Source organism: Centroberyx affinis, unplaced genomic scaffold (genome assembly GCF_046629955.1).
Source record: "Centroberyx affinis isolate AG114_WGS23_722 - 3 ecotype Tasmania unplaced genomic scaffold, CSIRO-AGI_Caff_v1 ptg001131l_1, whole genome shotgun sequence".
NCBI lineage: Eukaryota > Metazoa > Chordata > Actinopteri > Beryciformes > Berycidae > Centroberyx > Centroberyx affinis.
In genome coordinates, this window is record NW_027279670.1 from 64,731 (window position 1) to 89,092 (window position 24,362).

General features: G+C 42.4%; 4 protein-coding genes across 4 annotated transcripts; 1 reads left to right on the plus strand and 3 right to left on the minus strand.

Annotated features, from left to right (window-relative positions):
• Window positions 1-2,938: 2,938 nt before the first annotated feature.
• mmp21 (matrix metallopeptidase 21) lies at window positions 2,939-6,711 on the minus strand. Its single transcript, XM_071523988.1, has 7 exons — window positions 6,559-6,711; window positions 5,506-6,436; window positions 4,590-4,729; window positions 4,345-4,486; window positions 3,961-4,218; window positions 3,693-3,865; window positions 2,939-3,244 (listed from the first exon to the last, which is right to left on the minus strand). The coding sequence occupies exons 1-7, from the start codon at window positions 6,709-6,711 to the stop codon at window positions 2,939-2,941; spliced, it is 2,103 nt and encodes a 700-aa protein (XP_071380089.1).
• A 447-nt stretch (window positions 6,712-7,158) lies between these two features.
• Window positions 7,159-10,197, minus strand: uros (uroporphyrinogen III synthase). Its single transcript, XM_071523989.1, has 10 exons — window positions 10,151-10,197; window positions 9,510-9,593; window positions 9,295-9,378; window positions 9,088-9,184; window positions 8,834-8,908; window positions 8,245-8,319; window positions 8,060-8,143; window positions 7,843-7,928; window positions 7,656-7,754; window positions 7,159-7,563 (listed from the first exon to the last, which is right to left on the minus strand). Exons 2-10 carry the CDS (start codon window positions 9,570-9,572, stop codon window positions 7,441-7,443), a joined length of 786 nt encoding a protein of 261 aa, XP_071380090.1. The 5' UTR covers window positions 9,573-9,593; window positions 10,151-10,197; the 3' UTR covers window positions 7,159-7,440.
• Window positions 10,198-10,543: 346 nt separating this feature from the next.
• On the plus strand, window positions 10,544-14,716 carry bccip (BRCA2 and CDKN1A interacting protein). Its single transcript, XM_071523986.1, has 7 exons — window positions 10,544-10,701; window positions 10,900-10,974; window positions 11,110-11,190; window positions 11,311-11,400; window positions 11,558-11,745; window positions 13,035-13,203; window positions 13,621-14,716. The coding sequence occupies exons 1-7, from the start codon at window positions 10,561-10,563 to the stop codon at window positions 13,789-13,791; spliced, it is 915 nt and encodes a 304-aa protein (XP_071380087.1). The 5' UTR covers window positions 10,544-10,560; the 3' UTR covers window positions 13,792-14,716.
• A 1,276-nt stretch (window positions 14,717-15,992) lies between these two features.
• dhx32a (DEAH (Asp-Glu-Ala-His) box polypeptide 32a) lies at window positions 15,993-23,364 on the minus strand. The gene is made up of 11 exons (XM_071524009.1): window positions 23,104-23,364; window positions 21,889-22,082; window positions 20,811-21,183; window positions 19,785-20,024; window positions 19,598-19,691; window positions 19,014-19,163; window positions 18,102-18,293; window positions 17,703-17,843; window positions 16,790-16,980; window positions 16,503-16,693; window positions 15,993-16,191 (listed from the first exon to the last, which is right to left on the minus strand). The coding sequence occupies exons 1-11, from the start codon at window positions 23,362-23,364 to the stop codon at window positions 15,993-15,995; spliced, it is 2,226 nt and encodes a 741-aa protein (XP_071380110.1).
• Window positions 23,365-24,362: the final 998 nt, after the last annotated feature.

A 24,362-nucleotide genomic window follows, 5' to 3' on the forward strand; every position in this document is an offset into this window, starting at 1 on the left:
GGAACCGGAGCTCCAGCAGCAGCAGCACTGTTTGTGTAGCAGCACAGATCATTGAGCTGTGCAGTCGTACCCTGGCAGCTAGGGACACGCATGTCTGAATAACACTATGCATTTATGATTCCTATGTATAGGGAACTCCAGGGTGCCGGAGATGCACAGTGCTTCATAATGAGAAAAACAAATAAATCACAGCCCTTCATTGCACTGCATCATCTCATGCATGCGGTCTGATTTTAGTTTATCAATAATTCCTGCTGAGAAGTCACCCACATAGCAACGTACCACAGTGACAAACATATAGTATATTAGATACACAAGCAACTTCATAACCAATGTGACTTCTTGGAATGATTAAGAATAATATGCCATTTAATATTCTGCTAATCTTAAATTTCAGGGTGCCAAATTTGCAAGTGGGCTTTCATTGACCCATGAAGCCAGAAATTATTCATACTCCTAGTTGTTCACTCAAATCCCAGATATACCATGAAAATTACAAAGCATCATAGAATATCGACTCAGGAAAACAAGTGCACATCTTCAACAGAGGAAGATTAATAAGGGCATTTATTTGTATGCTGGCAATGCCTTGACAGAAAGAGAGGTTCATTCAGTAAATGTGCAAGCAGACTCATCACATTTTTCCCCTGACATCCTGTTCTGTAGCTCCACTTACCATGACATTTTGTTACTTTGCTTGTAATTGATTTCTACTTCAATTTATTAATATAGCCTATGGAGCGCCTGGAGCACAATGCCAGTTATCTGGGGCCCACCAGGAGCTTAATCTCCTAAGATGAGCTGAATTAATAGGAGAGTGCTCAAGTAACGTATCGATTACTGAATCAATGTCTGTTTCTTTGCACCATGCTCAAATGATTAGGGTAAAATGGAGCAGCATTAAGAAATAAGACCCGTCCCTTGTTCAATCTCTTAGCTTCGATCTAAATTTCAATGGGTTTCTTTCCTGATTGATACACTGTGTACATTTTTAACTCAACCTTTCATAGGAAGAAGGAATTCAAAGAAACATATCACTGGATCTATGTTTTCCACCACCTCCAGGCTTTTTTTTCCCTCTTTCAGTCAAATTGCCCAAAAGCTTGAATTGCAAGGGATGAATTGCAACAAGTAATACACTGAGGGGCATTTTGTCAGGGGCAGTGTCATGGTTTCCAAACCACATGGCATGCTTTTTTCTTGCCTGGGAGGCAGCTGTGGATTTGAGCTTCTGCAGGTGATTCAGAGGGAAGCTCTCTGAATTCTGGCTGCCCAGATAGTCAAGCCAATAAGAACGATAAGGCCATGGGACCCACATCCTCACTTCCATCCTCATCATGGGGCCTCAAGTGGAGCTGGCAATAATTTTGTTTCCTTCCCAGTAACATATTGCGCCCCAAACCCTTGCAAGAAAGAGAGATAAGTGAAAATCAATCATCAGCTGGCTCTACTTATGTTCCTTACAAAGGAATGGGAACGAATCCCAGACTGTTCATTTAATATGTACAATAGCCCAAATGATATACTGTGCTTACACCATCAAAAATGCTTGTGCTGCTTGTCAAAACACCCCAATTGTCATTTGATGAATAAGGATAATTTCTGTTGTTTCTCCATGCTCTCTGGGGGGGGGGGGGGGGGGGGGGGGCAATTTCAACACTCCGAGTGCTACTATAACATAAATGATACAACCGGCTGTATGTCTTGGAGCGCTCAGACCGTTCTTCACTGGTGATGATAGGAGACCTGAGATACTGTTGGCAGGATACAAGACACTGGATATTATTTTGTTTATATATAGCTAAGACACAATACTGTAGTCTACTGTGGGTAGGCTATTACTATCATGATAGTAATATGTGGTAGTATTTCTACTGCTTGTATTCTTAGCAACATAATGCTATAATTCACAAAAGGCCACTTTAACAGCAATTCTTGTGTTATGCTGTAAAACTATTGTATCAAAAAAGCTTTCCGAGTCAACAACAGGCATGTTTACCCATAAAACACTCTCACTATTCTGAATATTTTTCCAGTTTTTGTTATATGCGTTATAGTATCTAATTCCGCAAATAGGTTTTCAGATTTCTCAAAAATGATGAGCTTATTTTTTCTATAGAAAAATGCTTAAGTTTCTTCAAAGGATATAAGTCAGTATTCTATCTAACGTAACTATTTTGATGTGTTGCCTTAGAGACATGAAAAGTCACTTCACATTTCACAACATGTAACCTGCACGTTTTACAGCAGTGCTTATGTTTATGTTTTGCATAAGCATTCCCATTTCATTCAAAAGCTATTTCACATATTGAAGTATCCTAACATTGTTTACCATTTGCAAGCATAGCAATTCCTCCATAGCACACAGTCTCAAACAAGCACATCAACATCCACAGAAAGCAGCTCAACAAAAAAACATTGCTAAAAATGGCTTGGTATTAGCTGGCACTTATGTGTGAGTAAAGCTAGGCTTGTGGCCTGCTGCTGGGCTGGAGCGGCTCTCTGCTGTATAACGGGTAAGTAAATATTCCATGAATAAATTGAAGTTGATTCCTACTCATGCTCAAAATCACCTAATCATTTCAGTCAGAGCCTCGACTTTAAGCTACGTACTAATGAGAGATCCTTTAGGATTGCTTCCATGCCAATATACACTTGGCAACTCTAATTGAGAGACAGAGAAAGGCAGGGGAGCTGTCAGACATATTAATAACACCTCATTGAAAATAAGCCAACAAAATTATTTTGAGTTGTTTTTGTCTTTTAGATCTTCAAATTAATATCATAAACACTAACTGAAGCAAGGCACAGTACAGTCAACAAAACAAAACAGCAGATTCACTATGTTGGACATGTACTATGTTAACAACAGATGAATCAGTATGCTGTTTCAGTACAAATCAGCAGAGCATGATAATCCCTGCCTCAGTAACCCTCTTCAGCGGGTTACTTTCAGGGCAGTGGGATGAACATTGCAGATGTCGAACCAGTGCTGGTCCACCTCCTTGTGTGGCAGCAGGCCATTGCGTGGCAGGAAGGGCCGGCGCCAGCGATCGCGGCTGCCCACCACCTGCCAGAAGCGTGTGCCCTTGAGTAGAAAGATGGCATTGTGGGTGTAGGAGAAGTAGGCAGCGTCGACGTTGCCATCTGGATGGTCTCCACTCGCCACTGGAGGGAAAACATCCCTGATTTTTTTGGGGAAGCCTCTTGCCAAGCTGTTGGCTTCCACATCAAATGCATACACCTGTTCGAACAGATAGTTGCTTAGAAAAGTCACGTTTACACAAAAATGATCAATTCACATCTCGCTATCTAACAGATCAGCAACAAAGTCTAGCGAGTGCTCAGATGGAATACATTCCCTCATAATGCTGAGCAATTAATTCTCTCAGATACATTTAACATTAGAAAGGCCAAGGTAACATCAACTGACTGCTGCATTCAAAATGTCCAACCATGACTTTTCTAAGATCCACTTTTCTGTACAAACCAATATTGTAAGATTCACGCAAGGAAATAGTAGTTATAATTATATTTAACCCATTCAATTGGTGGCTTTGTGGCCTTCTCTTGGACCGCAAAAATCCATTGGCCTTTCTAGTGTCAACAATCTACCAACTTAAAAACATAAGAGTTGTTTTCTATGCATCTGCCCTGTTATCCTGTGTCAAAGAGAAGAGAAGGATTCTTACATGAGTGTTTTTGAAGAAGTAGATGTGTGCGTCCCTCCTGTCGTAAAGAGCTGTGTCAATGGGACTGGGCACTCCTGGGAAACCCTCAGAGATGAGCTTAGGGTACTGGTGTCCCTCTGGGTCCTGTCTGAACGCCTGGTCATTCTCATTATCATACCTCCAGAACTGAGTACCTGTCCACAAATAGAGCCATTTTATGAAAACCAGCACCCTGCTGAAGAATTAGATATATGTGTATATTTGTGTATGTACTATTATTTATGATTACCCTTGAAAAAGTAGACCACGTCTCTTTTCCTGGACCACACATGCACATATGCATCCACCCCATTCATAGGAATTCCACGCCAGCCAATCTGCACGGCAACCGGATCTCCATAACGCGTTCGGTTGTTCCTGTTCTCATATAGCCAGTACCAGCCATCTCTCAGGAAGTAGGTGTTAAAGCGGATCACCACCTCCCCATAGGGCGTCCTCTCCTTCCTGATCCAGTCGAACACTGTGTTGAACTGACCCTTACAGCCCCCTGGTGTCCAACACAAGCACAGTCAAGATCCAGTGTGAAGAAAAATTGGACATGTTTCTCTGTGGGTGTGTGGGTGTCTGTGCCAGTGTGTGTATGTGTCCACTAGATGGTGCTTTACACATATACCATAAAGGTGCTGTATGGCTTTCCTGTCCATCCAGTCCATCTCAAAGCCAGCCTCCTGGGGCAGATAGCTGGGCTGCATGATGGAGCCGGGTCTGTAGATGTGGGGGAGACCCAACACATGGCCGATCTCATGAACTGCCACCTAGCAGATAGCAGATTAAAGTGTTGTTACAATCAAGCTGTAACTGAACCTGTGAGGAATTTTGCAATTCATTATACCATCTGAGGATCCCTTTAATGCTTACTTTGAGAAGGCTAATCCCACTGCCGGCGTTGGGTGCAGTGAAATGTTCATCATCATCAAAGTGAATGTCTCCCAGGAACCACGCATGGGCGAATTCACGACCAGTGCCATCAAACCTCTGGTTGCATCCCAGGTGTCTCCCTGTGTGGTGTGCAGAGATAACAAAGATCTTCTCTGTTAATTTGAATAAAACCACATCTACATGCAGCATCGTATGTCAGTGGACACAAGGTCCCAGCATAAGTAGTGAAAAAATGAAATCATTCAGCTATTCTTCAATAAAGACAGACAAAGCTTTCCTGTTCAAAACCAGCACATGCCAGTTGTAATAGGGAACCCTGATGAAGGCTATTACAACTGAAATATGTTGGTTTTTAACATTAAAGCTTTGCCTCTTCGTCTATTGTTCTCCAAGACTGGCTGGATGATTTCATTTTTTCATTTCACTTTGATTGATGCACCTTGGCGGAGCTGCAAGGCTGCGACAGATTCTTTTCCACTCAAGTATGAGTTGTAAAATGTAGATTGAGTAATTAAAGTGAACGAGTGAGTGAGTGAGTGAATGGCCACATAAAACACTGTACTTTACAAGGATTTGTAGCCCATATTAAGTTTTAAAATCTTACTTTTCTTCAATGAGAAAATGTGCCACCAGGGTGAGATAATTTTACTATTTCACTTGTTTCATTATAAATCAAGTTGAAACAAGTGGCCTTATCTTAAAGTGGAGTAATACGCCTTAATTTAAGCTTTTCCTTCTTTTATTTAAGAAAATCCTTGAAACATTGAAACAAGTTAAATAATCCCAATGCATTAGCAGATTTTTTCACCTGGACAAAAATATTTTAAAACTTAATAGAAGATTAAATCTCTTCTTAACATTTTTTTTTGTTTCAAATATGCTGTTACAGACCTACCTGTCCCAAAACCAAGCCTGATGTCAATATCCTCCAGTGGGGAACGAGTGTCCTCCACAAACTCCAGCGGAGACACCTCACTCCACATCCTGAAGGCCAGCCTGAAGATGTACCTCTGCTCTTCGATAGACAGCTGGCTGCTGTAGCCTTCTCCTATCAGCCTCCACTTCAGCACCGTCTTAGAAAAGGCCATGTAACCCCATTCGCTCAGATCTCTCCTCTGCCTGCTTCTGGACACAAGCGTGGCGAGATGACGTTTCCTACGTCGCACCACACTGCTCTGCTGCTTGTTCACGCTGCCATTTGCCACTTGACTGCCCGTGTTGTTATCATGTGAGTCGTTTAGAGAGGCGGCATCCAAACTGTGATCAAATATGTAAAAGTCTTCTGTGTAATTCATGCCGGTGCCATTGGAAATGTCTGTGTCGTTAAAATTGAATATGTTGTCATCTTCAGAGGAGTTAGCAGTACCAAAAGAAGTGTCACTGATTACATTACTCTCTGTGTTGTTACTGACAGTCTCATTAAAGGTGTCACCGGGAGTGTTTTCAGCATCTGAGGTACTACTGTTTGATATAGTGTTCTCAAGTGCTACAGGGGTGTTGGGTTCTGTCTCCTTGTCAGGGACTCCACATCTTGGCTTGTTCATAGCCACCTTGGTGGCATCATCAAACACGCCGGTGACAGGCAGGCCCGACACCTTCTGAAACTCTCTGAGCGCTGAAATAAAGACTTGGCTCTGAGATGAACTGCTGCGCTCATCTTGATCACCGTCTTTAGCGTCCCTTGAATGAGACACTGAGGCCCCCTCCTGAATGCTGACTTGGAGGTCGTCTCCTATGAAGTCATCATTAAAGAAAGTGTCTGGATCTTCAAACTGGATCTCCTCCCAGTTCACTGACTTGATGAAACCATATCTAGAGAGAAATAACTAAACAAGACATGGCTTAAATTAGATTTAGTGTCAAAAATCTACAATAAAACTACTAATAGATGTATGAGTGTACATAATTAAGACAGTAAGCAATTGGAAAAAAGGAATAAACTTTTTACCTCTGCTGTGTATTTGTCTGTTATAAGCCCAGCTTGGTGAGAGGAAGGGATCTGCACATCAGAATGATCCCGACTGTGGAAAAGTTTCTCTGCATCAGCTGAGCCAATGCTCGTCCAAAATAGGAAAATTATCAGCTGGATAAAAGTCAGCATCGTGGCGTTGGTTTACTCCTGAGACTATGTACAGATGAGATTATGGCGAGCAGGAAGCCACGCTGCTTTATAGGCAAATCCTGAGTGTCTCCACGCCCCTCTCAAGGTGTGACTCTCTGGAGGTAGCCCACTCTCCTCACCCTGGTGTGAAAGGTAAACCTCTCTCACTGTCTTGACTGTCTACAATTGCTGAAATTGACTGAATTGTGTGGATGTGTTATAAACGCTCTACTGGCTATGAATGGATGCTTGTTGACTTATGCAGAGAGGTGAGGGCCTTCACTTTCATCTGGACAATAACAGAGGTTTAGGACAGTCATGACCCCTGCCAACACCTGTTGTAAATAGGCTGCATGTACCATCAAATTTTTATAACACTGATTGTTTTACAATGAATAAATACTGACGAAACCTTCCATATCAACTCACTAGTTGAAATTTATTTCCAAAAATAAATTATACATCAGGTTTCTCAAACAAGCTCAACATAAATAGGCCAACAATTGGCTTCATATTCACTTAAAAATTTCATTCCATGTCAAATATAAGCAAAACCAAAGCGGTAAGATATTTCTACAAAGGAAAACATACTTGCAGTGTACAAACAAAGGTGGTGACAAAGACCAGGAAATTAAAACTCTCAGACAAATGACAGTACATACAGATAGTGCAGAATATACAAAGAGAAAAGAACAGCGGATGGGCTCAAGAGTTGAGGCGGATGTTTGGTTACTGTAGAGCCTTGGCTATCGCTGCAGCCAGGTGTTCAGCTGTTGGCTTTTCTGCAGTACCACTGACACACAGGCCTTCTGCTGTCATGGCCTCTTCTGTAGTGGGGCCTATGGCTGCAAACTGGAGACACAAAAAGGTACAAGTGACTCTTAGAGGCAACGAGAACATGATAAGTGGAGTTTTCCGTTTGTGTGGCTCTGAGGAAGTTTTACCTTTATCTGAGTCAGCTGTTCACCTGACAGCCTCCGTACCACTTCTAGGCAAAACTTCACTCCCGATGGACTGAAGAAAGCTATGCTGGCTGGAATGCCCTACGAATGCAGACAGAAATCAGTAGCCTCCTGCTATGTTAAGAAAATTAATGTACTCTCTACAAAGTAGTAGAAATGTGGTATTTACCTGCTCTGTGAAATAGTTCTTTAAATTTTTCTCCAGATCCGGATGTTCAGCCGTTTGATAGACAGTCAGCGTCTCTAGAGGCACTCCTGGAAACAAAGAAACGGATCCCCACAATGATAAAGGTAGCACAATTACTATTTTTTAATTAGCATTACCCCAGTGGGAATTTTGTCACCTTGAATTTTAATCGTCAGGCACAACAGAGGGAAATGCTTACCATTTTCCCTCAAAGCCGTGGGCAAGACTTCCCTTTTGATCGAGCCACAGGGGAAGAAAAGCGGTAAAATATTTGTGTCCTCTCCTGTGATGAGAATTGAGTTATAAGGTTGTATTAGTTATAAGGTCAGTAATAGACTTTATATTAATAAAAACTGTATTTGAGAACGTAAAGTCATGTCGTACGTTCAATGATAAGACGTGACAGAACCTCTGCTGTCCCAGTGTCCTCGCCCAGAGGATTCAGACCCAGATTTTGCACTGTACAGAATAAAGCACAATGCATATAACAAAGATTAGTATAAACAAGACATGTATGTTCACATCATGCCATGACAGAGTAATCATTTTTGTAACATGTTGTAGAACAATTATACTAATAACTAATTTTGTGCAAGTAATAAATCAATAAGAAACTAATAAACAAGTGGCAACAAAGAGGCCCAATTGTCACCCTGTACTGGAAGACAGAGGGTGAACACACATGCCAGGAGGGTGCTACACCTGCTCACTCTCTAAAAGACCTAATATGCTGGCTGTGTATCACAGCAAACTGTCACTTGTGTACAACCTATTTCCAGGTGACTGAGGTAACAGTAACATCACTTCACACATCTCTGTGACCTCCAGGTGCCGGCCACACTCTTTGCTACAATTAGCATTAACGCAGCAAAGGTTTGTGAGCAGCACAATGCACTGATAACTATTTTAGAAACAACTTTAAGAGAGACTGTGTAAGAGATATTAAATGTTTTCAAATGTGACAATAACTCACCTAGTGCTGCAGTTGCCTTCCCAACCACATAGATGGACTTGGCGTTCCATTTGTCTTTTACGGAGCTGTTCCACTCTGAAAGAATAATTATGCAAAACAGAGCGTTTAGCCAAAATAGAGTTTGTCAGGGCAAAGAGCGCCATTGTTTCAACTTTCAGTCAGTAGTCAAGAAACAAAGCACACAGAATTGATAGATATTTAACCACGTGCTAAGGCCATATTTTTTCCTATGTGGTTCATTTGTATCTTCTCACCTTCCCGTCTTTCCTCTGCTTCTAAACACATCTTCACGGCCTCCACTGCTCTTGGACTGGTAAAAACGAGACCTCCATGTTTGTCTGGCTGGAAAAGCTGAAATGAGACGATATCTGAAACAACTGAAACAACATACACCTCACCAATTATCTATGACCATGATATAAATATTTAGGCCTATTTAATAGTGTTGAAACAGAATTTACCTTATCTGACAAGGTGTTCAACGAGACAAACTTAAAAGACAGCACAGGAATTAGGGTTGCTTTATGTCCATGTGACGTCAACTCCTGTGGAGTCAATATGACAAACTCCTGTCAAACTGTGCTTTCAGTTGCAAAGCATTAAAAGTGCATGATGACAATGCATATCTGAACTGAGTACTATTAGATACAGTCGAATAAGGGGAAAGAGCCTCTACCTTGATGTAAGGATCAGGTCCAGAATCTCCATCTCTTGGCTCTTTCAGAAGCAGCACATGCATCTTGATAAAGGTCTTAAAGCACTGGAGGAATAAAATGAGAGTTGAACAGAACAGAACCAGACTGAGCAGACCAGAATAGAATATGAATGCCACTGTCAAGAATACAGTCAGGGATTCAAATATGTAAATGCACTGAGGACAGAGGGTGTGAATGCACATCAAGCTAAGATACACCCTACAACTGTCATATGCAGCCTGCTGATAACAATGCTGTTGAGTCATGATTAACAGTTATTCTGTGTCTAAGTAATGCTAATTTAATCCCAATCTCCACTGCAATAGCTAGGTGACCAAATGGGGAGCAGGAGAAGTACATTTTACTGGTTGAAAACCAGCAACATATGTATGTAAAGCTTGGTTAATGGCTTCTTGCTAAGTGTTATTGTTTACAATAGAAAGGGAAGTGACAGCTAGACAAGGAAGCTGCAGCATTTCCCCTATTTGCTGCCCTCTCTAAATAAAACCTGCCCACAAAACTCAATAGTGCTAATCGATTTATTGATCCTACTCGCCACATGCAATACTAAAATCGACAAAATATGACCGATAAAGACAAAATATTGAACATAATACTGTACCTTGAGCTGTTCCTACAGCTGAGTGCATGGCGAATGCAGCTACGGTCATGAAGGGGAGATATATTTATAACGTTTTACTAGCCTGACATAAAGTCAAATGTATGAACTTTATTCACAAATAATGGCAAAATTATTACACGTATAATGACTCTATCTCATCCAAATAGCTATTTTACGTCAAGTTGGTCCTTTTTGTACAGAATAAATGAATGCACTCCCTTTTATCGAAATGGTTTATTCCGATTTGTCGACAAGAAACAAGCCGACATTATGGCTCCGAAGATTGCTGTAGTCGTGCACATTTGGAGCCGTAATGGCAGCTACAGTATTTCAGTTTCTCAGCTTGCGGTGACTGAACTGTAACCCTTGCCCCGCCCCCTTGGTTGACACGCGTGGTTGGTGTTTGCAGCATGGCCTCTTCAGCTAAGAAACGAGCACTGGGTTTGCATGAAAACCCCGAGGAAAGCGACAACAGCTCCGATGAGAACCTGGAGCACGACGACGATTCCGGGGAGGAGGACAGCGACGCGTCCGAAGAGGAGATTAATGAAGTAAGAGACCAAATATTGTTTCCTTGTATGCATGGCCTCGCTAGCTATAGCTAGCTGGCTAGCTATCCCAGCTGTCAGTAAACGTTAGAACCAACTTACCAGGAAGCTACATTTATTAACGTGAAATCAGAAACTCTATTTACTGTTATTATTGGGTTACTGCTATTAACGATGTTTGTTTTATTGTATCGCAATCAGGAGGTCATCGTGGACTTTGAAGCCCATACCATTTCGCACAACGACTTCAATGGGGTCAAGAAACTTCTACAACAGGTTTTGGAACATTACTGATGTTTTGTAGCCAAATGATCCAAGACATTTTTTTTTTATTTTAGTCTTGTAGGCATGCAGTTTAATAGCTATCAGGATGGTCACTCATTACCTCACTTGTGTTTTGTTTGGATCCAGCTCTTCCTGAAGGCCCATGTAAACACATCAGAGATGACAGACATCATCATTCAACAGAATCATGTCGGGAGCGTCATCAGGGTGAGTTACTTATAGCACTCCACTGCTGACTTTGTATTCAATCTAGTCTTATAATTACACATGACTTTTCAGCTGTGGCAGTTTTATCACTTATCCAACTGTCCCTTCATTTTACTCCAGCAAGCAGAGGTGCCGGAGGACAGTGACGACGAGGACAACACAGATGAAGTGTTTGGTTTCATCAGTATGCTGAACCTCACAGAGAGAAAGGTAGCATCCCTAACACACACACACACACACACACACACACACCAACCTCTGTCTATCAGCTATCAATCAGTAGGGTCTGGAACTGTTTGTATGAAATGAATACATGTCAGATTAACTTTTTTTGTCATTGTGTGTGTGTAACTGATGCTGTTGGCAGGGTGTCCAGTGTGTGGAGGAGGTGAAGGAGCTGATCGTGGACCAGTGTGAGAAGAGCTGTCCTCACAGCGTGACAGAACAGCTAGAGCAGATCCTCAACGACACCAGCAAGCCTGTAGGCTTACTGCTGAGTGAGCGCTTCATCAACGTACCTCCACAGATTGCCCTGCCGCTACACAAACAGCTCCAGTGAGTCCTCTGTCCTGTACACCTAAGCCACCTGCAGTGTTTCCCTTAAAGGAAAAGTCCACCCTAAAACACGTTAACACTGTTATAAACAGCTATAGGCATTGCACCTTATATTTCTGGGCCCAATTTTTTTTTGGTGGTCTATTTTCCTTATTCCCATTGATAACTGTCCAAACGTAGATGATGTGACGTTATGTCAAGATATTTCCAGTGCAGTTACAATGGAATTGAATAGTAGAAACTCTAAAATATCAACTTTGCACCAACGTTGAACAGTCATACAGGGAGAAATCCATTGTATCAGAGGCAGAGATATGAATTCCTCCATCGACATTAGCCTCAATGGACCATAATGCAGTGCAGCTGTAAGACCATGTTTCTGGACCCTGTTTTAGCCCAGGAAGTAGACTGGTTCCCAGTCTGTTATACTTTGGTCAGGATCGCATTTAACACGTGGAATCTGTTGTTCTCCAATAGAAGTTCATTCATTTCAAATGAGATAATCTGTTGTTACTGCACCATTGTGTTTACTTGTGCGTTGATGATGCCTTCGTGAACTATAATCCAAATTTTGCCACATTTTTTATTAGCTCTCTGTGAAGTTTTCATGATTTCGTCAGAATGAAAATGTGTGTTCTATCAATACATTCAATAACCACATCTAATCAATTGCATCTCAACATGCTCGAGCCACAGGATCCTCAGTATAACTGCACATAGTTTGCAGTAACAGAAATGTTTTATGGATTTGGTGTGATAACGTTAAGAAGCTGTATCTGTTGTTTGTGGGGCCACCGACCAGGCTACATAGGGTTTTGCAGTGAGAGAGTTTTCAGCAGTAAGGCGGTTACCACTGGTGAATGAAAGCAAAGGAACACTGCCACCCGGGGGCTATACTGTCTCTGAGGCTATAAGCCTCTCAAATGACCGGAGTTCTATAGGATGTTCTACCCCTTTGTGTCAAATGCACCATTGCATCCTGGGAGTGGCACTGTGGATGAACCCTTCTAATCAGGACGATTAGTGTGAATTGCATTTGCCTTGGTTCCCTGTCTGAACTGGTTTGTTTCGACTCTTGAGCTAATTGTTGCTTGTAGCTCTGTTGTTGACTGAAATGGATAGTTGACCTGATTGTGCTATAAAAAGTTAGAAGATGGGTTAACTATATGAAAATGCATCTTTAGTATCTCAGATGTTTGAATAGAACAATATGAAACATCCTCAGTCATGGTCAGAAAGCAGTCTTTTAGTGTGCAGAAAGATAAACTGAATGTTATTCTGTTTTCCAGGGAGGAAATAGCAGAAGCTCAGAGGACGAATAAGCCCAGTGGGAGGTGTCACTACTGCCTGATGATCAGCAAGACCTGTAAAGAGGCAACCAAGAGCATCCCGGCCAGAGGAGGAGCTCCCAAAGACGAGCTGATGTTCGTCAATGCAGAGGAGGAGTTCTTCTATGAGGTATAGTCATGTGGAAAAGTGTAAATCAAGCAAAGTCTGTAATGTTAACAGAGCAACAGGGAATTTACAGTGAGCTCCATAGGTATTTGGACAGTGACATACTTTACGTTTTAGTTGTATATTACTTTAGATCTGAAATGACCATGTTAAAAACAATTGTACTACTTTAATTTGTATGTATGTAAAATAGCCTCAAAGTAAAACATCCATGTTTTCCACATCCAAAATAGTGCAGATCTAAAACATTTGTCACTGTCCAAAATACATAAGGAGCTCAATTTATGGGAATGAGTGTGTCATTGTTTTGCCCACAGCTCCAGTGACATCTATAATTTTCTTTTCCTTCAGAATTCATGTTACTTGCTTTTAATTGAGTTTTTCAGAGTCTCTGAACAATCCTCTGTGTCCTCTTTGCAGCAAGCCACCATGAAGTTCCACTACTCCGTCCAAGAAGAGGCGGACTCCTGTCTGAGCGGCAGGTGGTCGTTCGACGACGTGCCCATGAAGCCGTTCAGGACGGTGATGCTGATCCCAGCAGACAGAATGCCTGCCATCATGGACAAACTCAAAGAATACCTCACTGTGTGAACCTCAGAATAAATTCAGACCGTGTGCACACACTCAAGACCAGTGGACTCGTGGAAATGGTTCAATACACTCAGAAAAGACTCCGGAGGAGTCAGGATTCCGTCATTAGTTACAGTAATACGGTTATCGTAAATCACTGGTAAACCATGTATAAGCTGTGTGTGGCAATGGTTTCCTATGTCAGTGGTTTTTTAAGATGCTTTTGCTTCAGTTTTTAAAAATTCCTGATACACCTCAGACACGATTTGAAAGAAAATCACCTGAGACCCTGTTAATACTGCAAAAAAAATATATTTACAATTGTGGTAGATCAGAACATGAATTTGTCTAAACATAACATTACATTAAATAGTCATGTTTTCTGCACAAAGCATTTTATATATAACAAGGTTATAAAACAATACAATTAAACATAACATTTCATTTTGTGTCTCTTGTGATTAAATGTGATTAAACAGACCATGCTAATACAGATGAGTCAGGAGAATCCAGTCTCGGAGCAGGTGCAGGAGGGATGGAGAGGCATTTGTCTGTTAAGCCAATTACTGAATAGTAAGGCACTAAAGGGGCAACCGCAGATTCTCAAATATTATTCCTGTTTCCAAAGGTGAAATCTGTATTTAACATTGTCTCCCATGTACAGCATGAACAGGGTGGATGGAAAAAGTGGCAGTAGCCTGGATGATGAGGGTATATTTTCAGATTCAGATTCTTTTCATATTCAAATACAGATAAAACCATCCTGGGCTATAGGATTATAAATTCTTAGAGAGTGGTGTTCCCCTTCAAGTAGCACAGTACAGAGAAGTAAACCTAACAGGGGTCTAGGCTTCAGGGGGTTTCAGTACAGATCAATGGCACTATCCAGCCCTGCTCCTCAACTGTCCCAATCGAATGAGAAAAAAGGAGCAAGGGAATCAAGTAGAAAAACAATGTTAAGTGGTTCCATGTAAACTTATCCAGTGATAACACTTCAACAGAATAAAACGCTCATTGCTAGGAAAGTTAACATTTTGTGGGTCTACACTGTCTATGGAGCAGCTCCAGCTTTTTCTTAATGTCATTGGGAGTATTTACTAGCTTTGGTAGAAGTTGCTTTTCACAAATTTGTCTGTTCAGGACTAAGAATGAAGTGGTATTCCGTAAGTACATACACTAGAAATATGAACGGAGGACATTTCTAACAAGATATTTCTACTGAAGGATTTGTGTTGCTCTTCACCAGGGCTACTGGTGATTGGTAAATGCATGGCACATTTGCATAATTTGACAATGGTTTGCTTTCTAGATCTTGTACCATGTCAACTCAAGACAACATCCTTCAGTCTCAATCCAGCTTCTCACAATACAAAGGACATCAACCTGAAGCAAGCATGACACCAACACCTCCAAAAGGACAGTGTGAAGAGGAGATGAGAAAAAGTGGGTGACAAATGACTTCTTCAGCAGCTTGTACATGCAGCAAAGGGCTAAACTGATCGTCTCCATCATTTTGCATCTGCATCTCCCCTGTTCTGTCCACATTTGAATGCTTTGGTCCTGTTTTTTCCTCCTTCAATGAACAGCACAACATCCCTCAGTCTCCAGACCAGCCTCTCTGCTGCTCATTAAACTGTAACGATCTAAACAGCCAATATGATACCAGCACTTCCCAAAAGGACAGCGTTGCTGCACAGACTAGAGCAGAGATAGAAAAGACAAACAGACACAAGACAACTTCAACTTTTTCAGAGGCTAGCTTTCACAGAAAAGGGCTAAACGGCACAAGGTTTCATTTTCAGAGTCTACACTTCTTTTCCTACAACAGCATGGAACGATCTGACCTTGGTTTGTTTGTCACATCTTGCAACATGTCAACACGTCAGACAACATCCATCTCAAAATTCTTATCAACGACCCAAAAGGGCAGCATGTGATGGAGACTACCCACTATGCTGGAATCCTACCAAGGTCAGACCTGCCTAGTCACACATCTAACCCTTTTCACTCAGTGTGTTGTGTCATGACAGTGTAGATGTGGTAAACCGTAAACTCTGTCTACACATGACCATCTACACCAAAAAAGCTTACAGCCGTGTAATAAATTGACGCTAGAGTCTCTGGTTTGCACTACATAATAAACAGGCTAGTTATGAACACTGTACAAGCACATCCATTTGGCAATAGATAAAAGCCCAGATTTTCATATTTATGATACCGGTTCATTGAATCACACATCTGTCATATGATGGCACAGCCACTGCACAGTCTTTGTTGGCATCGTTGCTGATTGCTGGGGCCCTCTGTTTCTTGTCTTTGCAATTTCTAGGTCCGTCTCGGTCCAAAATGTTCTGTAGTATGTCTTTGCTCTCACTAGGGGGCAGATTGTAGAAGAAGTACTGTGGTGCCATTTGAATGAACCTAGGAAGACAAAAGTCATATTTTTTTGATTTAGAAAAGAGAAAATACAAGTAACAGTACAATTAATACTTAACCATGTGTTTGACAAAAACACCCCACAGTAGATCCTAAATTCACTTTTTTGGAGATTAAGAGGATTAAAAAATGTTTACGTGGTCACATTGCACAGTCTTGAAACAACAAAAACATGTTTATCTTTTTATCATAGCAATACCAGACAACATAAACCCTGTGAACTCAACTTTAATCTGCTGCCTCAGATGGCATATCTGAAAGTGAGATTAAAAAGGGGGTTTAGAACCCAGACTCACACTTGAGGGGAAATTTCCGAGACGGTTCTCATGCAGTTGTTCTCTGACAGGGTGTACTCATGGAAAACAACCCACTCCGGCAGACCCAGCTTGTGAGACTTGGTCCCGTAGCTGGAGAACGGGTGCACCTGGGCCACGTGCTTGTGTGTCAGCATGAAGTAATTCCCTGATCCGTCCACATCTCGAGCGATCTACAAATATGGAAATACAACAGTGAGCTGGCAGGAGAATCTCTGTCACTGTACTGTGAATGGCATCATCTATGGCATTCACCGACTTCCACATACTTGCATAAAGAACCCAGCCAGCAGCGCTTTTTTGATGTTGTGGGTGTTGGTCTTGGTTCCAAAGGAGGGTTCAGAGACGGGAAGCTCAATCCTGTTCAGGATGTCAGTCAGCTCTGACCGGATGGCATCAGCTGTCTTCAGGGCCGTGTGATCCAGGAAATAGTCCCGGCACCACTTGTCAGCACTGAAGTCTGGGAAAATAACACACATCATACAATAAAGCAGTGTTCTGGTCGAGCTCAGGTGCACCTTGACATTTTGCACAGAATGAAAAAAAAAAAAAAGCAATGAATATTACATAACTTTATTGAAGTTCAAACATAAGCTTCTGGCCACAGTATAGAGCACATTTCCTTATCATCCCTATTGTTAATCTGAATTCTACACAAAAATATGGAAGCTGGAAGGGTTCCACGAGTCAGCATTTAATAAAAAAAAAAAAAAGTTTTAATGAGCAGTTTCTGTTGATTTCATTTTTAATTCATGACGACAAAATATCTAGTTTTAACTGGAAGGAAGAAAAGCATGATGGTTTACAAATTATTAATCCATGGGTAGCATGGTTTACTTTAACCGTACAACCTTTGCCATTTCACCAGCAAAAAGATGTGTCAAAATGCCAAACATGAAAAGGTTGATTGCTCTTGAAGACATCATGGGGCCAGGAGCTAAATGATCAAAATGCCCATTTTCTTTTTTAGGGTTAGGGTTCCCTGCAATACAATCTTGTCCAGTATCTCTTATTATGTTTTCCCTACTGGTATGATGATACTAGGTTATATGTAACAAAGAATGTAAAGGCTTCATTTGCAAACAGATTGAGAATCACTGCAGTCAGAATGCATCATGGTGAGTGTGTCAAACTATAGCAGGTTTAAAAATGTACCATTTCAGTGGCAGGACTGTAACTTACATGGCTCTCTCTGGCTTTGTTTGAAGGCGTTGTAGATGTTGATGAGGGAAAAGTGATCGCCTTCAGGGTGCTGGAACTTTCTGTGACACTGGACTGCCTCATGGACCATGCCAGCAGGTGGCTCCAGGAAGCAGCTTGGCGCTAAAACACAGGGAATCAATGGGGTCAACAATCGCTGGAGCAAGCCACTCTCACCAAAGGCCATCTGGTTCAGTGTCTGGGAGAAACTGCAGCTTTGTGCATCTGCAGACAAACTACTAAGACAACGTCCATATGGTGAATCTAAGAACTGGTTAAAAGGATTTTCACTCTGATAAATTCAAAAGGTTAGGAGAGGAATGGAAGAAAGAGAAATGGAATGAATTAAAAACTGAACTTTAGCAGCGTGTACATACACACCTGATAGCATAGCTGCGATGGTCAACATCTCACTCACACAGTCAAACTCGCAGGATGCTAGCAGAGCTTTGGCCATCTGAGGGTCCAAAGGGAATTCAGAGATGATGATGCCAATCTCAGACAGGTTGCCATCATTATCCAAAGCTGCAAGGTAATCCAGCTCCTCCAAAGCCTGCATGAGACCCTCGGGATCTGCACGGATGAAAGAAACAGTGTGAGTGTGTGTTAGAGGTCCCAGTTTGTTTGTTTTTAATGTAGGGATAAATCCGATACATAAATTCAATAAATTGAATAAAGAATAAGAACCCAATGTTCCATTCTCTCCTCTGGCATTTGGCACCCATAGATTTACAACTCAGAACCATTTAGCAAAGAAAACAAATCATTAACACATTTCATTTTTTCTGCATCACTTTTCATACTACTCTTGAACATAAACACAAAATAGATACACAAGGCAAGTAACATGCGTGCAAGGTTCTGCAAGAATGTAGAGATGTATTACAGTGCATTTGGCCTGTACACTTCCTCTTCATTGTACCAGGCTGGCGCTGCCCTAACGAGACATATTGTATAATCGTTAATGAGCTGGCCTCTTTTTAGCCTGTTCTGTTCTGTCCATGCTAGGGCGGGTCAGAGCACAGACAATGGTTAGTAGCAGGGTCCTGTCAGCTCGGCTAAAGCATGGCTGACTGGGCCCAAACAGCTCGGCCGGGCGCTGCGCATGTAGATCCATCTGTACTTCCCCTGGCCAAAAAAAAAATACCTCCCACATACACCTCTCTGTTTTAGGGTGGGAGTGACATGCAGTCTGTGGGAGCCAGTGTCGCAGGAAGAAAAAATACTCACATTTCAAGGGTAATTTCTTCATTTAATTTCCACCACAGCTCACAGTGTCGTTTGACTACTAACCCGGTCTGTCAATGAAATCACAGTGTCCCAGGCCGGCTATCTCCATCCTCTTGAGGAAGAGGACTGTGGGCGTAATGTTGGACCCCAAGATCTGCGGGGAGCTCTCTGCGGGAAGTGGTCTCTCCTCTGGATATAGGCAGAAACATTTACCTGGGAAAAAAACAGATAACAGAAACTAAATTCACTGAGGCAAAAAGCTGATGCGCTCAGTGGTTTTTGAATGGAGTTAATTGATTAAGTGATGTCGGGGAGGTGAACAGCACTTGAATCCACTCGATCCTCTCAGCTTCTCATTAAAACCAGCAGCTGCTCTCCCAAGTTAACTCACCCGCATATCTCATGTCAACCTCAGAGAAGACCAAACAACTGGCATTTTCAAAAACTGAACTCTGATCAGTAGGATGTTTCAGTATACTGATGTTGATAAGATTCAGTAACATGTTTTCCTCCAGCATTAGCACACAAAATTCCAGGATGTTATACCATTTTTGAGTTTGACTCATCAGAAAGAAACCCTTTACCCTTTTCAATTGATTTAAGTGTTGTCAAGCTATCAAGAGTAAGTATTGACAGACTGTCCATACCTGTTGGTCCAGACAGCTGCTTACGTATGTCGGCTTGACATCTACTGATTGGTCGAAGCACCTCCGAATTAGCCCTTATCCTTGGATTGTACACCTAGAAGGTACAAACCAAATGCAACTTCATATCAGCATACCGCTCATTTAAAGTACACAAGATGCAAATGTTTTGTTGGAAATCATAACTTACAAATCTTTTCTCTACTCCTGTGTCGATGACAAAGTTGACGGAGTCTATGGCCCACAGCATATCCTCCCCTCGTGGGGCAGAGAGGAAGACCCTCCTGGACCTCCTGGAGCCTGGTTCCTCGCCCGGGTTCGCTTGTAGCCCTCCCTGGCCTAGGCTCAGGACCACAGGCACCATCTGGCCCAGCTCTGCCCCCAGCCTGGTGCCCTCTCTCTGGAGGATACTGTGGGCACAATCAACCTCCTGTGGAAGACAGGCACAGGATGAGAAGTGAAATTTGTTTTTTCCTTAAAGGTTAATGGTATGTGGGCTTGACATTTGACAGCCTTATGGATTGCACTGCTCTCAAACACCAGACAGAGTTGCCAACTTTGGTCAGCTGGAAAGATTGATTTTGTGCCATCAGTTTAGTGCACCCTCTCCCATATGGCAGTAACAAACAATTTTCATGATGATCTTATTTGATAAATTGATACCATCCACGGACTTCAGAGATACACAGCTGTGAACTTCAAGCTCCTTGCCACTGAAGCATATCCAGTCTTTTTTTTTTAAACTAACAACCATTAATATGACTGATAACTGCCATTTTCATTCCAAGTTCCGAATAACCAAATCTGGATATCATTGTGTCCATTAATGTCTATTGTTTGCTCCATCATAGAAAGCTATACTATTATTTGTTCCACTTTAAAGCATATCCAAGAATTCTTAACACATCTGCCACCTAACATCAATGAAATGGCTGAATGAGCAGTCCTATTGGCAAGCTTCCAGAGTCCATTGTCATGCACAGAGAGACAGACAACAGCTCTTTAAAAAGAAAACCACACTGTCACTGTCATCACAACAGAGCGTGCCTCCTGTCAGGCTAACATGATCAGCTAAAAGCAGCAAAAAACTCTCAGTGACAGGGAGCAGTATCCATTTTCTACGCCAGCACTCTATGACAAGTAAGCACAAACAGCAGTAGAATAAAAAATGACATATATATGAAACCCCTCATCAAAAATCTCAACCGTCTCTCACCTGTGCTGAGGCAAAGAACACGGCGATATCTCCCTCCTCTTTGGTGCGATGGATCTCCAGCACCAGTCTCAACGCCGAGTAGAAGTAGTCTTTGTGGCTGCTGTTGCTGTAGACCACCTCGGCCGGACACGGCGTCTCCAGGCCGACGAGCGGGACGCTGCCGTAGTGGCCCAGCAGCTTGTCCGTCACGGGCGGGACGGCGAGGACCACCACCCTGAGCTCCGGCCTCTGCAGCAGGATGTCCTTGAGGAGGCCCAGCAGGATGTCGGTGCTTACCGTCCGCTCGTGGGCCTGGTCGATGACGATGGCCCCGTAGTGCTCCAGCAGAGGGTCTGACATCATCTCTCTCAGCAGCATATCGTCAGTGCAGTACCTGTGATGAGGTCATTAGAAAGGTTATAGTGGAATGTGGTAGAAGTGCTTGAGGTTTTCCAGTCAAAATTCATGCAACATATAACCAGTGAATACACTTTTATGGGGATAGGCAGTGTAAGCTGCAATTTTGCGAGAAGTGGCATCGGCCTATGAGTGTTCATTCCATGCACTGATTGGAAGAATGAAAATAAATGTTGCATGCAATTGTCAAGAAACAAGATATGAAGGACGCGATATACACAGACTTGTACAGTGCATTAAGAGTTCATCAATCTAAAGCAGTGCTGGTGTTGCTCTCACACTGATAGATAACACTTCTTGTTGTGATCTCAGGCAGTGTGTCAGGCCTAATTGTCTTCGACTTGAATGTGGCCCACTTATATGGAAAAGAGAAGCATAGGCTCCAGTGCCCTATACATTATCACGGTTACTGTAGGTTGCAACACACACACACAGCACTTTATCTTCATTGAGGCAGCACCTTCACAGGGGGTCTGTGTGGGAAGCGCCAGCAATGTGCCTTCATGCACATTGCTGGCATGCATGAGTGAGGAGCGAAGGCAGGGAGAAGATAAGTGCAGCAGAGGTAGTGTGTGGATGAGATAAAAATGTGATTTGAGTGTGGTGCTGTGGTCGACTTTGGTGTGGTTTCATGCCGCAATTATGTAGCAGTTTCACACACGTGTGGAGCAGGCGAACAGACCTCAGCACCGTGTCGGTGGAGCAGCAGGTCTCCAGGGGGATGGTGTAGCCCACTTCATGGCCGATGTTGACGTCCATTTCATCAGCCACGCGCAAGGCCAGATCGACCGCCTGCTGCCTGTGGATCTGGGTGCACACCACCATGCCATGCTGGTACTGGGCAGACAGACAGAACTCGGCGCACCACTGAGGAATCTGAAACACAAAACATTAGTCACCAAAACTCTGTTCGCCTAACATGACTTGAGAGTAAAATATGCTTTTTTATCAAACATAAACAGTGTGCCATTTCTGACAAACAGTGGAGCATTTTCTAAGCACCCTGTCACAACAACTTGGGAGTCAATGGAGAGGATCCTCTCAGGATTGCGCCAATAGCTTTTAAGTGTAAACACACAGCGTAACAAACAGTGACAGGGGATATCCTATGGTATTATTGCTCATGATGCAAAATTGCTTTGGCAGCATGTGGCGGCTCCAGCGGATCAGGGCTTAGCAGCATGAGGTCCCCTAACACCCATGCTGGAGCCTTTGTCCTGCCTGGCTGTCAGGCAAGCGGGCCCGCTGAAGCTCGGACAGCCTCACACAGGGACACAACAGCATCTGCTGAGCGGGGCAGCCTGTTCACACAGGCTCACATCCCACTGTGGGACGGGGAATATTTATTGCATGATGCAACCAGCACCTTTAGAGTTTATTCTGTGTATTTCAGAGTCGTCAAAACTCTGAGAGAGAAGTAGTGCTTTTTAGCTGATATACACTATATAATGGCAATCTTTGACAAAAATATCATAAAGCATGTGCTTCACATTTAAATCAAATCAAGAGAGGCTGGCTACTCAAACCTTCAGTTTATTTGTTGACTGAATAGCCAGAGTGCTGGAATGTGAACAACAAACTGCAGCAGGCCATACAAATTGGGTTATGCAGTGGTATTTGGGTCCAATCTGAAGCCAGTCAAAATGTCACTGAACAGAGAGATAGGGAGCGGCTCTATTCTTAAAGTTTGCAGCCCCAAGCTCCGAAAAGAAGCTCCAATATCAGGTTCCATGTTGCTATGTTTAGATGAGGAGGATGGCCATCCCAATGAGCTTCACCTCTCAAGAACTGAACGCTCTAGAATGAGCAAATGCAGTGAATATGCCCATTATGAAACACCTTATATCTTTATTCTGTAGATTCATTATCCTGACAAGAAATGAACACTCAACCTCACCTGTGTACTTTTCCCAGTCTTTGCCGTTCCAGACACAATAACAAGTTGGTTGTTCACCAAAACATCCACAAATTCGCACCTGACCTTCCATACTGGCAGAGCCTTCCTCTCTTTTAGTAATTTGTAGTAACGGGAGGAAAAGGGCAATCCATCAAATTGATTTAATTCCAGATCGTCTCCAAAGCCAAACGCATCTTCCCCAGGACATCCTGCGCTTTCAGGGAAAACGTCTTGCTCTGTTAAATTATTTTCCTCCGACATGACACGTATATCTGGAAATCCGGACGAGAGCGCAAAAGACTTTGGCAACGCTTCAGCTACAGTGTGTGTCCATCCAGATGTCAAGCGAATTTTGAACAACGTTTTTAAACATTGCAAAAAATGAAAAGATAATTAGTTGCGTTTCCATTCAGCCTTTATAATTCGATACAACATATCCTACTATCCTAAACGCAGTTTATGAATTTCCAATCCCGAATGACCCGCAAATCGGTCTTAACTGCCCAGCTGCTAAAATGCGACAGCTAAACTTATCTTAACAGTATTTCGTCTCATTAAAGTAGTTTGTGAAGTTCGGAGTTTAGTTTCTCCCGTTCCGGGTTGGTTGGAGCGCAGGGCGCAGCGGTGCGTAATTATGAGCGGCGTGGCTCCACACGTGTATTGATTTGCATACAGTTGAGCACTGATCTAATCATAATCCCCCGGCAATCTAGTTACACCCTACGAGAAGAGAGTAAAAGTATATTTAGAAATTAGTAGGCTAAGTGTAATAATCATGCGTGGGCAAGTCAGGATATCCCCACCAGTGCAAGGAATAGGCGATTTTCAGGGAATAGATCATCTTTAACAGGAATCTCCTTGTACCAGTGTTGGGTGGGAACGTATTAATCAGTAAAGCGTTACTTTTTTTTTTTTTTTTTTTACCAGTAACGGATTACTATTTCAGTTTCAGTAATGGTATTACATTTAGGCTACAAATAAAAAAAGTAAGACTGCTTTTGTTATTACCTCATCAAATATCAGATTGAAGTTGAGTTATCCAAAAATCGGACCCACTATTAACTTTCCTCATAATTAGTCGTCTTCCTCTCACCCTGTGCTAAAGTAGGCCGATAGTAATGGGAGAAAAGTTTATTTTCTCTTGGTGGAAGTAGTCCCACTTTGATTTATTTTATTGAGATAAATGATGACAAGAACATCGTACACCAACGCTGGAATATAGTGATAGGATGCAATCGCCATTATGAGGGGTAGCCTAG